The sequence below is a fragment of the Sceloporus occidentalis genome, unplaced genomic scaffold (genome assembly GCF_023333645.1).
Source record: "Sceloporus occidentalis isolate IW3139 unplaced genomic scaffold, rSceOcc1.0.p SCAF_1, whole genome shotgun sequence".
NCBI lineage: Eukaryota > Metazoa > Chordata > Lepidosauria > Squamata > Phrynosomatidae > Sceloporus > Sceloporus occidentalis.
This window is the reverse complement of record NW_028316981.1, coordinates 227,668,310-227,681,424: the sequence shown is the minus strand read 5'-3', so window position 1 is coordinate 227,681,424 and position 13,115 is coordinate 227,668,310. Positions and strand designations below refer to the sequence as shown.

The 13,115-nt window shown below is 40.3% G+C and overlaps 1 protein-coding gene across 1 annotated transcript in view; it reads right to left on the bottom strand.

Annotated features, from left to right (window-relative positions):
• The window catches only part of FREM1 (FRAS1 related extracellular matrix 1), a 90,997-nt gene that overhangs the window by 52,106 nt on the left and 25,776 nt on the right, over nucleotides 1–13,115 (bottom strand). The window contains exons 13-17 of the mRNA XM_089489488.1: nucleotides 10,082–10,290; nucleotides 9,365–9,458; nucleotides 6,183–6,435; nucleotides 3,026–3,223; nucleotides 1,760–1,945 (exon numbers count right to left, since the gene is read on the bottom strand). Of these exons, the coding sequence (XP_089345614.1) occupies nucleotides 1,760–1,945; nucleotides 3,026–3,223; nucleotides 6,183–6,435; nucleotides 9,365–9,458; nucleotides 10,082–10,290 (940 nt within the window). The remainder of the gene's footprint in view (nucleotides 1–1,759; nucleotides 1,946–3,025; nucleotides 3,224–6,182; nucleotides 6,436–9,364; nucleotides 9,459–10,081; nucleotides 10,291–13,115) is intronic.

Genomic DNA, 13,115 nt, shown 5'->3' with positions numbered 1-13,115 from the left:
TCAAAGCAATTGGGAAGAATAAATCACCAGGAACAGATGATATACCAATAGAACTGTTACAATCCCCATACACAGAATCAACTGCAGTGTTAACTAAAATCTGCCAATAAATATAGAAAACAAAGCAGTGGTCCACAGATTGGAAGCAATCATTATATATTCCTATATACAAAAAAAGGAGACACAAAGGATTGCTGTAACTATTGTACATGACTACTGTACCAATTTCTCACGCAAACAAATTAATGCCCAAAATTCTGCAGCAAAGACTCCTGAGGTGCAAGCTGAATTCAGAAAGCAAAGAGGTGCTAGGGGTCATATTACAAACATATGGTGGATACTGGAGAATAACAGGGAATACGAAAAGAAAATGTTCATGTGTATTATTGACTAAAGCAAAACCTACAGCATAGATCACAAAAGATTTTGGATTGCTTACAAATAAATAGAGGTACTACTACATTGTCCTGATAAAAAATTTGTACTTAGGATAAGGGGCTGCCATTAGAACTGAATACAGAGAAACAGAATGGTTCCCAATCAGCAAAGAGGTCATGCAAGGTTGCATACAATGTATAAGCCACTCTGAGAGCAGTAATAAAGAGTGGGGTATAAATAATAATAATAATAATAATAATAATAATATCACCTTATTTATTCAACCTGTATGCAGAAAATATCTTACATAGAGCAGGCTTAGACTTAGAGGCAGGAGGAATGAAGATCTGAGGAAGGAGCATTAACAACCTACGATATGCAGATGACACAATACTATTAGCAGAAACCAACAAAGACCTAGAGCAATTATTGAAGAAGGTCAAGGAGAAAAGTGCAAAGGTAGGCTCAATGCTGAACATTAAGAAAACAAAAATAATGACCACGGAGGATCTCAACCATTATCTACAGCAATCTAGATAATGAGAATTGAAACAGTCAAAGAGTTCCCATATCTTGGACCAAACATTGATCAGAAAAGAGACTACGGTCAAGAAATTAGAGAGCAGCTAGGATTGGGAAGGGCAACTAAGAAAAACTGGATAAGATCCTAAAATGTAAAGACAGATCTCTGAGCACTAAAGTAAGGATAGTTCAAGCCATCATATTTCCCATCACCATGTATGGATGTGAGAGTTGGAGAGTGAAGAAAGCAGTTAGGAAGAAAATCAACTCAGCTGAGATGTGGTGTTGGAGAAGAGTGCTGAGGATACCCGGGACAGCCAAGAAGAAAAACAAGAACAGATCAAGCCCAAACTCTCCCTGGAAGTCAGGATGACTAAATTGAGGCTGTCATACTCTGGCGACATCAAGAGAAGGTATGAATCACTGGAAAAGACAATAATGCTAGGAAAAGTAGAAGACATATGCCAGATAGATGGATGCAATCAGGGAGGCCACTGGTCTGAGCCTGCAGGACCTGACCAGAGAAGTGGAGGACAGCAATCTTGGAAATGTCTTATCCACAGAGTTGCCATGAGTTGAGGTTGACTTGAGGGCTGTTAACAACAACAAACTATGAGTATTATTTTCTTTATGACCATCATAGACAGATCTCCCAAGACACTGCATACTTAATGCCTGTACAAAACATTGTCAAGTAAAGTAGTATCTACAATCAGTTGGAAAGCAACACATGTAAAAAGTCCAGATAGACACGCGCTAGTATAATACCATATAATTCATCAGAAATAAGAAAAAGCAAGTGTCAGTGTTCTTCAATTTAAAGGCAAATTGTCTTTCACTTTAATGCATGCGCACATACCTATGCTTATTCCCATGTTGCTTTTCTCAAAGCCGGGGGATGGTAATATATTTTCTATATACCCAAACTGAGGAGGAGATACTAAAACAAACTGCAAGTCGTCATCTTCAGTATCAGGATCTGTAGCATACAAGTGGTTAATTGTAATTGTAGCTTTGGAGCCCTCATCCACAATAAATATGGCACCTGCAAAAAAAACCCATAAAGGAGTATTGTTACTTAAGCTGTTTCAGTTCTAGGAGTATTTCAGACATATGAAATGCTGTTACTGATTGACATGGAATGTCATTGTTGAACAAACAATTGTTTTCCAGTGATACCAGTGACTGAGAGCCAGTATGGTGTAATGGTCTGAGCATTAGACTACAACACTGGAGACCAGGGTTTGAATCCCCACTTAGCCATGGGAACCCACTGGGTGACCTGAGACAAGTCACACTCTCTCAGCCTCAGTGGAAGGCAAACCCTCAACAAATCTTGCCAAGAAACCCCCGCGATAAGTTCGCTGTAGGGTCATTATAAATCAGAAACCATTTGGAGGCACATAACAACAACAAATCAAAGACTCCAGTCTCCCACCAAGGAGAAGCAAAAAAAAGAGTGTGGGAGGTGGAACACTTGCACAACTATTTTGCTGATTATCTATTAAGGATGGTTTATGTGCTGCTCAAGATCAGTTGTTACCTCTGTTTGTCACAGCATTAATTGCCTGAGAGCTGTTATGGATTGCTCATAATTGACCATGTTTCATGCTTCGGTGCTTAATCTCCCTGCTGGGAAAATACTTCATTTCCAGAACATTGCTTGGGTGATAGACAGCAAATCACAAAGTTACTCGTACAAAATAGTGAGCATGCATACGACACTGCTATTGATATTGACAAAATAGTTTTAGCTTGTATAATGCCAATTAGTTATTTATTTATTTATTTTAAAAGCATTTGTTGTTACTGCACTAAGGAATGAATGAGGAGCCTAGTAAAAAAGAAAGGTAATTGTTGTACTGAGGACTTTTTCAGGGTCTCCACCAGAAGAGGTCTATTCTCCTTAGCTAAACGTTTTCATCTTTGGTAATCTAGTTATCATCCATAGTTCAAAAATGTTTAAAGTTAAGCCTGCAAGAAGGGAAGGTACTTTTCTTAATTTTTTGTACAGAACCTAGAAGGTTTTGGGGTGTTTTACAAATACTAAGTAGCCAATTCATAATATGCAAAATCCAGCAATTCTCTAATCTTAAGTATATATAAAAATCAAGATTTTTTTTACCAGTGGATATGGATGGTGGCTGGTTGTCCACTGGAAATATTGTGATGTTAATATCATACACAGGAAAAGATTTATGAAGAGGTTCAGTAGAAAAGGGAAATCCATCATAACAACAGGCATTTATGTCTGGACCCGTTTCATCATCCGAGACAACAAAGGTAAGGATATCAAATAAAGGATCCAAGCCAATCTCTCCACCTGGAAAAAGGAACTACAGATAAAGCATGAAATGTTTGCAACACAAGTTTTAAAAGTTCTACAGGAAACAATTTATATACAATGCAGAGATGTGAAATATTTTCAGCAGTAGCAGCAGAGATCATGAGTAAAAACAAGATGTTCAGGAGAAATAACCCAAATTTCTCGACTATGCTGCATTATTTTTTATAGGGGATAATTGCAAGACTATAAAAAGTCTGTACATTCATCTTTCATTTGTCATACAAATTGGATTTAGAAAATGTTACCAACATGGGGAAATAACTACAAACATGAACTACACCATTGATGTCATCTTTCCCTAACTTAAGTCCAGAACACTCTGCAGAAATAACCCAGTCTGAGACCGCCATAACTGCCATGTCTCAGTGCTAGTGAACTCTGGTAACTAGTTTTGTGAGAGCCTTCAGCCTTCTTTGTCAGAGAGCTCTAGTTCCACAAATAAACTACCATTCCCAGGATTTCCTAGCACTGAGCCAGGGCAGTTAAAGCGGTCTCAAACTGGATTATTTCTGCAGTGTGGATGCAGCCTTAGTGCCCTCCTGATGTGTTAGGCTATAAAGCTGATACAACAGATCTTGACAACTACTGCCCAGATACAAATAGTGTATAAGATCAGCTTACTTGGGATGATGTTAATTATCTATGGTAGATACGTTTTAGTTTGGGTTCAGGCCTGGATTCAGCTTTGGTTACTGTGAAGCTGGGAGCTGGGCAATCCTGGTTGGTGCCAGTCAATCACAGCTCAGGGAATGGGGGGGGGGGGGGGAGAAAGCATACAAAACTAAGACTTATCTGGCAGAAGGCAGACAGGAAAAGATATCCTAGAAATAGGGTAAATACGACCTAGCTTGGAAAGGGGATATGTCACAGTTGCCTTCATGGATGTCCTCTGTTTAGAAAGGGATGAGGGAATACAACCTGCTCCTCTTGTCTGATCTTTCAGGATCTTTTGATATTATTGACCATGGTATTCTTCCGGACTGCTTCAGTGTATAGAGATTCCAACCTGAAGGGCAGGTGCCAGAGATTGTTACTGGGCTACTGTTTCTTAGCCCTCTAAAATTTGTGTGACATGGTCATCTTATTACCAGTGCTATTTATAAAGCTATTGGGTGAAATCAGGAGCACCAAGTTCTATTTCTCTGAATATGAACCAGATGCAGCTAGATCCTGGATCAGGGTGTTACCTAAATTGTGACGGTCCTGGGAGGATACCCAAAATTGTTTTCAATGGGGAAATTGATTTCGCTCAATAGGAAGCAGTGAGAGGGCTTTGGTAACATAAATCTGAAATCTTAAGCCTTTGTATACTTGTTCTGAACCTAGGGAACTCCAGAAGCAGGTTTTAAATTAGTCTGACTTATTTATTAAACAATACATACACCAAACACTCTCTCACACACACAAGAACTAATTATGCAAAGGTAGTAAAGGACAGCTAGTTGCAGGGTTGTAAAGAGGCACTACTATACCAATCTTGAAGAATAACTCTGATGGTGGGGTTACTGGAATGAAGGTGGCTCAGTAACCGCCTGCAGTGACCAGCTGAGGTGTCCTGCTGAAATCGAACAGATATTCTGTCCAGCTTCAAATTGCTGTTGTTCAGGCACATTACTTATAGCAAGAAATAGGTCCTCGGGCATTGTTTCAGGAGATAAATGGTTTATCCAGGAGATAACTGACTTTCTCAGGAGGGAAGAATGGAACAAAATATGCGAGAATGACCAGGCAATCAGTGTGAATGTCCGCAAACAAAGAGTTTCGTTCCCACAAGAAAACTCCCTTTTCTTGTATACAAGCAATTTCCAGGTCCAGCACCCACCATCACATTCCATGGTGAAGGGATTTGCTGATTCGGATCTTGAGTGATCCTATCGCAGCTAAGTGCCTTGGCTTCCCCCCTGTTGAGCCATACAGATTTCCTGATATGGATATGGCTGGTTTCCTGTGCTGGGTGCCTGTAACTTTCCTTTTTGATATTAATTTGATTAAAGAGGAATGACTGGGGGCTGGATCCTGTGGTAACAAGGGCCTGGTACAATGATAGATTGGAAAAGGACCAATAAAACAAAGTGGAATTTTAGCAAGATAATGGTTTTGTGAGTGACCGTCTGGTAGGCTAAAATGTTCTGGACAGGGTTGAGTTCCCTCTGTCTAAGTGTGATTCATCTTTGGCATTTGAAATCCTAATGAATTCATTGTCCTGAAGTATCCTTTACCAGCACTGACTAATATAGCAACTGTGGCCATTCCCGAGAAGAATTTGTTTGGCCATAGTGACCCAGGAAATTGGTAACCTCAGTACTAGACTATTGCAGTGTTTTTATATTGACCTAAGACATCATATATCTAGAAATACAGTCATATCTATTCACTTGAAAGGTCTTTAAAACATTTTATAATGTAACCATAGATATGGAGGAAAACTGCTAACATTTTTCTCCTTCTCTGTGAGAAATATTCCTTAGAAAGTTTCACTGATGAATTCTCAGAGCTTATTCAAACATGGAGTTTCTGACATAGCATTGTGCCTTCATAGGACTATTCCACTTTAGATTTTGTATAGTGGCCACCCTTTTGAATGTTACAGTCACCAGGTGCTTTTTGGTAGCCTGTATCTGAGATAATCTTCCAGACTTAATGGATATTAAGCAGAACTATATTCAATATAATAGTTTTGTATGATAGTTTCCAGAATCCACTAGCCATGCTGACTCAGGGACTGTGGGAATTGAAGTTCAATAAATAAAAAATTCAAGTTCTTGGCAGGGAAAACATAAGAACAAAAATCACCCTAAAGATAGATTGAGACAAACCTGAGCTATCTTTCTGCTTGATATGATCATAAGGAGTTATAATGGCACTGCAAAGTAACACCATTTATCAGCATAGCAGTAAAGATTTGCTCTATGCACGACTGAGACATTGTTCTTACTGGTATGTTCATATGCTACTGTTCCCGAAATGACAGCCGCTTGAGAAAAACGGTCAACCACAATTCCATCCTTCTTCACAACCCCATATTTAGGATGTCGAGCAAGTATGAACACCAGCAGCATGTCTTCACTATCTGCATCAGTAGCATAAAGGTGCGCTGAAGTTATAGACACTGTCTGACCCTCTGGACACTGCATGATGGGAATGAGGTTGTTATGCATAATTGGAGGCTCATCATTTATAGGAATCACCTGAAAGGAGGGAAATAAATGAGCATCATGTTAAAACCACACTGACCATCTATTTGCATATACAAGCCAGAGAACAGAAGCCATGACAAGGTGACAACAATTCAGATAAGGAGAAACTTGCAGTAGGACTGGAGTTGCATACAATCTGTACGTTGGCAGTGCTAACCATTTTAAATATAGGGAAATGATAAACTGGCCAAGAGGAGAAAAAGGAGGTGATGAAAATATAAACTGTATAGACCAGGGATGGGCAACTGTATTGGGCCTGGGGGCCCCTGGAGAAAAATTCCCAAAACCCCAAAGGGGGAAAAATACAAGTAGTGGGGAACTACAGTCTGGTAAAAGGTGAGCTGACATTCCTTGAGGCTTCCAGAAGAAGCAATTTCACCCTTTCTTATGGCCAGAGAGTTGGGACCAGTTGAGGAGAACCTTGGGAGGAATAAATAGTCCCAGAGCTACATTGGCCCACTCCAATATAGACATTACCAACAATCATGGCTATAAATGGTGGCATACATATATTGGTTTATGGATGGACTGTCCCAGGAGCAATCTATTCATTTTGAAAGAGTTGGAGCGCAAGCCTGTCCCTGTTTAGGAGCAGAAGGAAATTAGTTTCTACTTGCACATGTATGGGTTGTTGTTTTTTTAACAGACTGCCTTTTCTTTGCAAAGGATAAAAAGATGAGTTATACTCTTCTACATGAGAGGAACTAAACCAGAGAGCAGCCACTGCAATGGTAATGGAAAAAGGGAGATACAGAATGAGTAGGCAGTTGTATCACTGTGGGAGAGGGGGGAAATATGGGGTATTAGTTGTCCACAGACTTTAAATACTCCGAATAGCCTTGGCAACAGACCCCTCTGACCTGGAAAATGCCAGATCAATAAATGGGAAAACTGCAGTGATTCAAGACCTGATCTTGGATGTGCATGGTGATCTGGCTTGTATTACAGAGATCTGACTGGATGAAGCTGGTGGAGGTTAGCCAGGTTTTCTGTACAGCAGCAGGTGAGGCTGGGGCTCAGGGAATAAGAATTACAGTAGCCTGTCCTGACTCTATCTCCCTCACCAGATTCCCATCCCACAGACTGCTGCACTTGAGTGTTGGTGGCCAGGACAGAAGAGCAATCCTTTTGGTGTACCACTCCCATCTGATGGTATCACCTAATGTGGCCCGCATTCTCTAGTGACACCATGGGCAAGTCTAACCAAACATAGGCTAGAGCCCGTTGAAAGACCAATGCCGTGCAACAGTGGCAAAAAGGAAATTATACTTATCTGCCACCTTTGCATCTGCACAGCCTCCAATAGAACTATTTCAAGTGATTAGTGAACTTTTACACTCTGTCCCACAAGAAGGGAATACAGACTATTAGGCATGTCGACTGTGAAGAATTTGCAAGACACTGTGCAGACAAAAAGTGTTCAGATCTGCTCTGATTCAGATTACATAGTTGATGCCAGTGGATAAAACCTTAGCTCCTGCTTGTTCAGTACAACTGAATACATTTCATTTTGTGCACCCTGAAGATATGGACAGGATCCTTGGAGAAGTAAGATCTACCACATATTTATAAGGCACTTGCTCTTCCTGGTTCTTAAAAGTACACAGAGGGGGACTGACCAGAGAGGGAAAAGGGAGTAGTGAATGCTTCACTGCATCCATACTGACAGCAAACACTGGTTTAGTACTGAAACAACTTCCTTGGAATGAGATAGAAAGGCAAAACAGAATCAGCATACTGGTAACATCAAATTCCAGATAACCCCTGACAGTGGTTTCATGTACAGTCACCTCTCCGTTTGTGTGGCCTTGAAATTCGTGCCCTCTCTTATGCATGAGTGGCAAACGGAGAAGGGACATAATGGGTCTTGCGTCAGCGGGCACACTCCACCATTCAAGCCTATTGATTATCAGCGAGTTTCCGTTTACACGGGGGATCCAAAACAAATCCCCCACAAAAACAGAGGGCTGACTGTATATGTTAAACAGAATGGGAAGCCCAGAAGAACCCCAGAGGCCAACAGACATGGCATCAAGCAGAAATGCCAAAGTGACACCTTCTAAATTAGCCATGCCACAAATTAACAATGTCCCAGTGACATCTTTTGAATTAGCCATGCCAAGAAGGACCAGAACCAATATAAAACAATGCCTCCAAGTCCGATCCCAGAAAGATACCCTGGTTGATATTACTGAACACTGATGAGAGGCTAGCAGAACCGACAGGGACACATTCCCCCATCCAGGTTCCCGTATAGGTAATTTACTATGGCAATCAAAACTGTTTGGATCCCATAACCAGGAAATTTATCACACTGCCCCTAAAACAGGCTTCCCATTCTGTTTAACATATATAGTCGGCCCTCTGTTTTTGTGGAGGATCCGTTTTGCTTGAAATTGCTTGTACCTGTCTCAGGCTCCAGAACTGTAGAAATAAATATTCTGCAAGCAAGCATCCCTAACAACACATGAAAATCTACCTAGTTTTCCAAATCATTTATCTAGTCAGATTTTCAAAAACCTGAGTTTTAGGAATCAAAGTTTTGGTTTTTTGAAGACTGAAATGTGAGAGTGAATAACATATACAAAAATACAGGATAGGCTTTGCTTTTTTACAGTAGCTTTTGTTGCCTTAAGTATAAAACATGTAGAATTGGAAACAAAACCCCTCTTGCAAACCACTGCATGTCCATCATTTAATTCTAAGTGGATCTGTTCCTGACAACAGGGAATAAACTGGAACTGGTGCAGATGTCTACTAAGTAGTACCTGCCAAATTTGTTGTCTAACCATTATTGTCACATAAATCTCCAAAGTAAAATAGATGCTCATTCAGTCCAACAATTTTTGAAAAGATCACAAATTCCTTTGAAAGGTTTAATTTTCCAATAGACCTTTGTTCTGATGAGTTTTGCACCAACCTTAATGTATAGGATGAACTCAAAGGAATTAACACCATCTGTAGCTGCAAGAAGGATATGATCTTGAGGAACCTCTGATCCATTGTGATGATACCTATGGGAATAAAATTCTTAATTTATATGAAAAGTTTGCATTGTATCCACCAGCATTTAACAATTTCTATAGTATTGTTGTTGTGTGCTTTCATGTCATTTTTGATTTAGGGCAACCCTAAGGAGACCCTATCATTAGGTGACCTTGCCAACATATGTTCAGAGAGGGTTTACCATTGCTTTTCAAACATAGTCTGAGAGTGTGAGATTTGCCTAAGGCCACTCAGGGGACTAGTCCAACATTCAAAAGACTTCAACACATTGACTTTTACTACAGAATTACCATCTAACTATGAAACAACTAAGAATTTGTTGCTCTTTCATGACACTGTTTTTCTATCACTTTTTCTGCATTTTCTCCATATCACATAAAGGCAGTTAAGGAGGAAGCAATGGAACAGTTACAGTGGTTCCCAAACTTTGCTCTTCCAAGTGTTTTGGACTTCTGCTCACAGAATTCCTGACTGTAGCCCAGGTTGGCTGGGGCATCTGGGAGTTGAAGTCCAAAACAACTTCAGCTTGAAGTTTGGATCAAAGTTTGGGAACAGTGCCTTCTGACTGGTGGTCCTAGGTGCCCATTGGGAAGCATCCAGGATCTACAGCAACATTATAGTCTCCTCTAACCTGACTCTGGACATGCGTAAGTCTTCACAGGTCAGTTGGTCTCCTTCATTTGTGGGAATTCCGCTTAATTCAACAGTCCCATACAGAGGTGGCCTTAGGAGGTGGATGTAAATGTTTTCCAGTTTGGTGTCCACGTCTGAAATCAAAATGTTCCTCTCTGTAATGGTGGAGAACCCTCCTTCTTGTACTTTCAAGTTGCTTGTAAACACCTGGGCAAAAGAAAAGAGAGACCAGTTGCAACTTCCTATCAGATATTTTTGCTGATCTTTAACTCTTGAGATAATTCTTTCCAGAAAAATTACATTTCCATGCTCTGTCCATTTCACAGAATACAATGCAATTTCACAGACCACTAAACCAACTCCAAAGTGGCAAAACAAAAAGATCTGCCCAGAGGTCCTGGAGGATTGCACCTTGGGGGGGGGGGGGGAGAGTCATTAATTTGCCATTTACTGAAAAAGAAAAGGAGACTAAAGTAATTCAAAGATTTTAAAGAACTAATATTGGTATCCTTCAAAAAATGTAGTAGATGTATTCCTGGGTGTTACTTCTTTTCTAGAAAACTTGGTAGCAGAAGTAGAAATATCATTGAAACAAGAGGTTTCTGCACCACAAAAAAGAACAGTTCAAATTTCAGTAAACTTTTTATTCAAAGGTACCAATATACACATGTGAAATGAAACAACCAGGTCAGGTAAGCATTGCTTAAATAAACAAAATAACCTGAACCTTCTAGATACCACTTGAAAATTTCCTCCATAATGAATCCAGGGTGACCTTTTCTTTCATTACCTTCCATTTTTCTTATGATTTCCATTTTGGTGGCCAGACTAATAAATCTATGCTTTTTATCTACAGTACTTTCTCCTTTTCTCCTTGTTTCACTGTTTAGAGAAGCTTAGTAAAAGATTCTGAGTCAGTTGCTTGGTATTCTTACATATGCTTACATTGGCAAGTGTCACATATGATGGCAGAATGAAATATAGGAATTGTTCAGTTAACAAAGCCTCTAATAAAGTAGTTCCTTTTTACAAAGTATTCATATAGCTGGGAAGGCCCCTTTCCTCCTCATTCTCTCCCTCTCTAGATATACTGTGTTTTTAGTAGCAGTGGCATTAAAAGGATGGTGAAAGATGGTAGGAGAAAGACAACCTTTCAGTATTGGATGTAGCAGCGTGTCTGCAGTAAACACTGCAATAAATCTTGACATGGGAAAGAATGGGATTCTACTTTAGCTGATCCTACTGTAGCTTATAGCAGCAAGATAAACTGCAGCTGACTCAGAATCCCTTAATGCATTTCTGTGCACAGCAAAACAAAGGAAAGGGGAAAACAGATTAGTCTGCCCCACCAGCTACCTCTAGGGACCTTTTCATATGGGGAAAACTGGTCACAATGCAGGGTCATCCAGGGCATTAGGGACAACTTCGCAATTACTTTTCAGACGCTGCGTACAAACCAGTTAGAATCCAAACAGAAAGTGAGGTGAATCATGGAATAGGCATTTTCGCAAAAATAGTGGGTTTTCATTTCCAGTTCATTCACTAATTCACTTTCTTCATGTAATTGCAGCAGTCTGAAAACCATCTACTGGATTTTCCCTGTTCCCAGATTTCCCAGGGTTCCTTTACTGTGCTGAGGAGAGGGAGGCAGCCTTGTTGTTAAAGGAACATACACATAACACACACACCTCTTTCCCTCTTGCGGCTAGTCTCCTCCTCCTGCAGCAGGGAACAGCTGTTGGAAGAGCAAGAGCAAGGACATTTTGGAATTCCTCCTGTACAGGAGGGAGAAATGGAGGATATGTCCTGGAAAAGGACGGCATCTGGGAAGTTCAACCCTTGCTGAAATCAGGCACCTCTTATGGACCAGCCACCTCTTCTTTCTCTGTAGTGTGTGTGTGTGTGTCTTTATGGGAGTTTCCAAAGGGAAAACTTATTCTGCCTTCCTCTGAAACAGCTTCTGGGGCAAAGAGTATTTTCCTCCTCAGTTTCCTTCCCTCTCTGGCGCATGTGTGTGTATGCACTTGTGGAAATTACAGTTTGGAGCATGTGCAAAAAAGGTTATTTCCAAGCGAGCAACAGGATTTGTCATCATCTATCTGAAACCCAAATTTGCTTTCCACCTACTTTCTTGCCTAACTAATGTGCTTTTAACCGATTGTTGTGCTCTGTGTGTGATAAGTATTAGTGAATTTGCTTGCTTTTCCAGGATGCCAACACTTTAACCATTTTGGCGATGGAAGCACATAGGCCACTATGTGATAAAGTCCTAGGATGCTTTTTTAAAAGAGAAAAGAATAGATCAGTAAGTCTGGCCATCAAAATGGGAATCATAAGAAAAATGGAGGCTGGTGAAAGAAAAAGAAAATCATGCATTTTGGAAGATGCTTTCAAAAAGGTTCAAAGGTTTTTTTTTCCTTTACTTGTTCAAGGTTTACTGACTTAGTTGTTTCATGCATATGTACATATAGTTAGTTTTGATTTTAAAGTTTGCTGGAAAATAGTTTTTTGTGGGGTTTTCGGGTTAAGAGGCCGTGTTCTAGTAAAATGTATTCCTGAAGTGTCACCAGCAGCTGTGGCTGGCATCTTCAGAGAATGCTGGTATGGAAGGGAGCGGGGTATATATACTGTTGGTTGAGAAGAAGCAATTTACATGATAATCTGTGTATTGTTCTGTTGTTGAATGGCAAGGCCTCAGGGTGTCCATTTAATTAATGACCCATTGTCTTCTGGGAAACCCCCAGGATGACCTGGGTTTTTCCCATTTGCATTAGCTGAAGCAAGCTTTTGAAGTCAGAAGAAGCCCAACTGAGGACAAAACTGGATGGAAGGTGGCATGGTGTTGTCAGCTTGGACAATGTTTATGGCTCCTGTTCTTTTAATAGTTGTGTAGAAGAGGGAATTTCAGGAGGTGCTGCTTGTCAAGCAACCAGGTAACATGCAACACCTGCAGAAATTTCCTTTTCTTTGCAACCATTAAAGGTATAGGCACTCTCACCATTTTTCACTCTGATAACCCTATTCTCCAGATA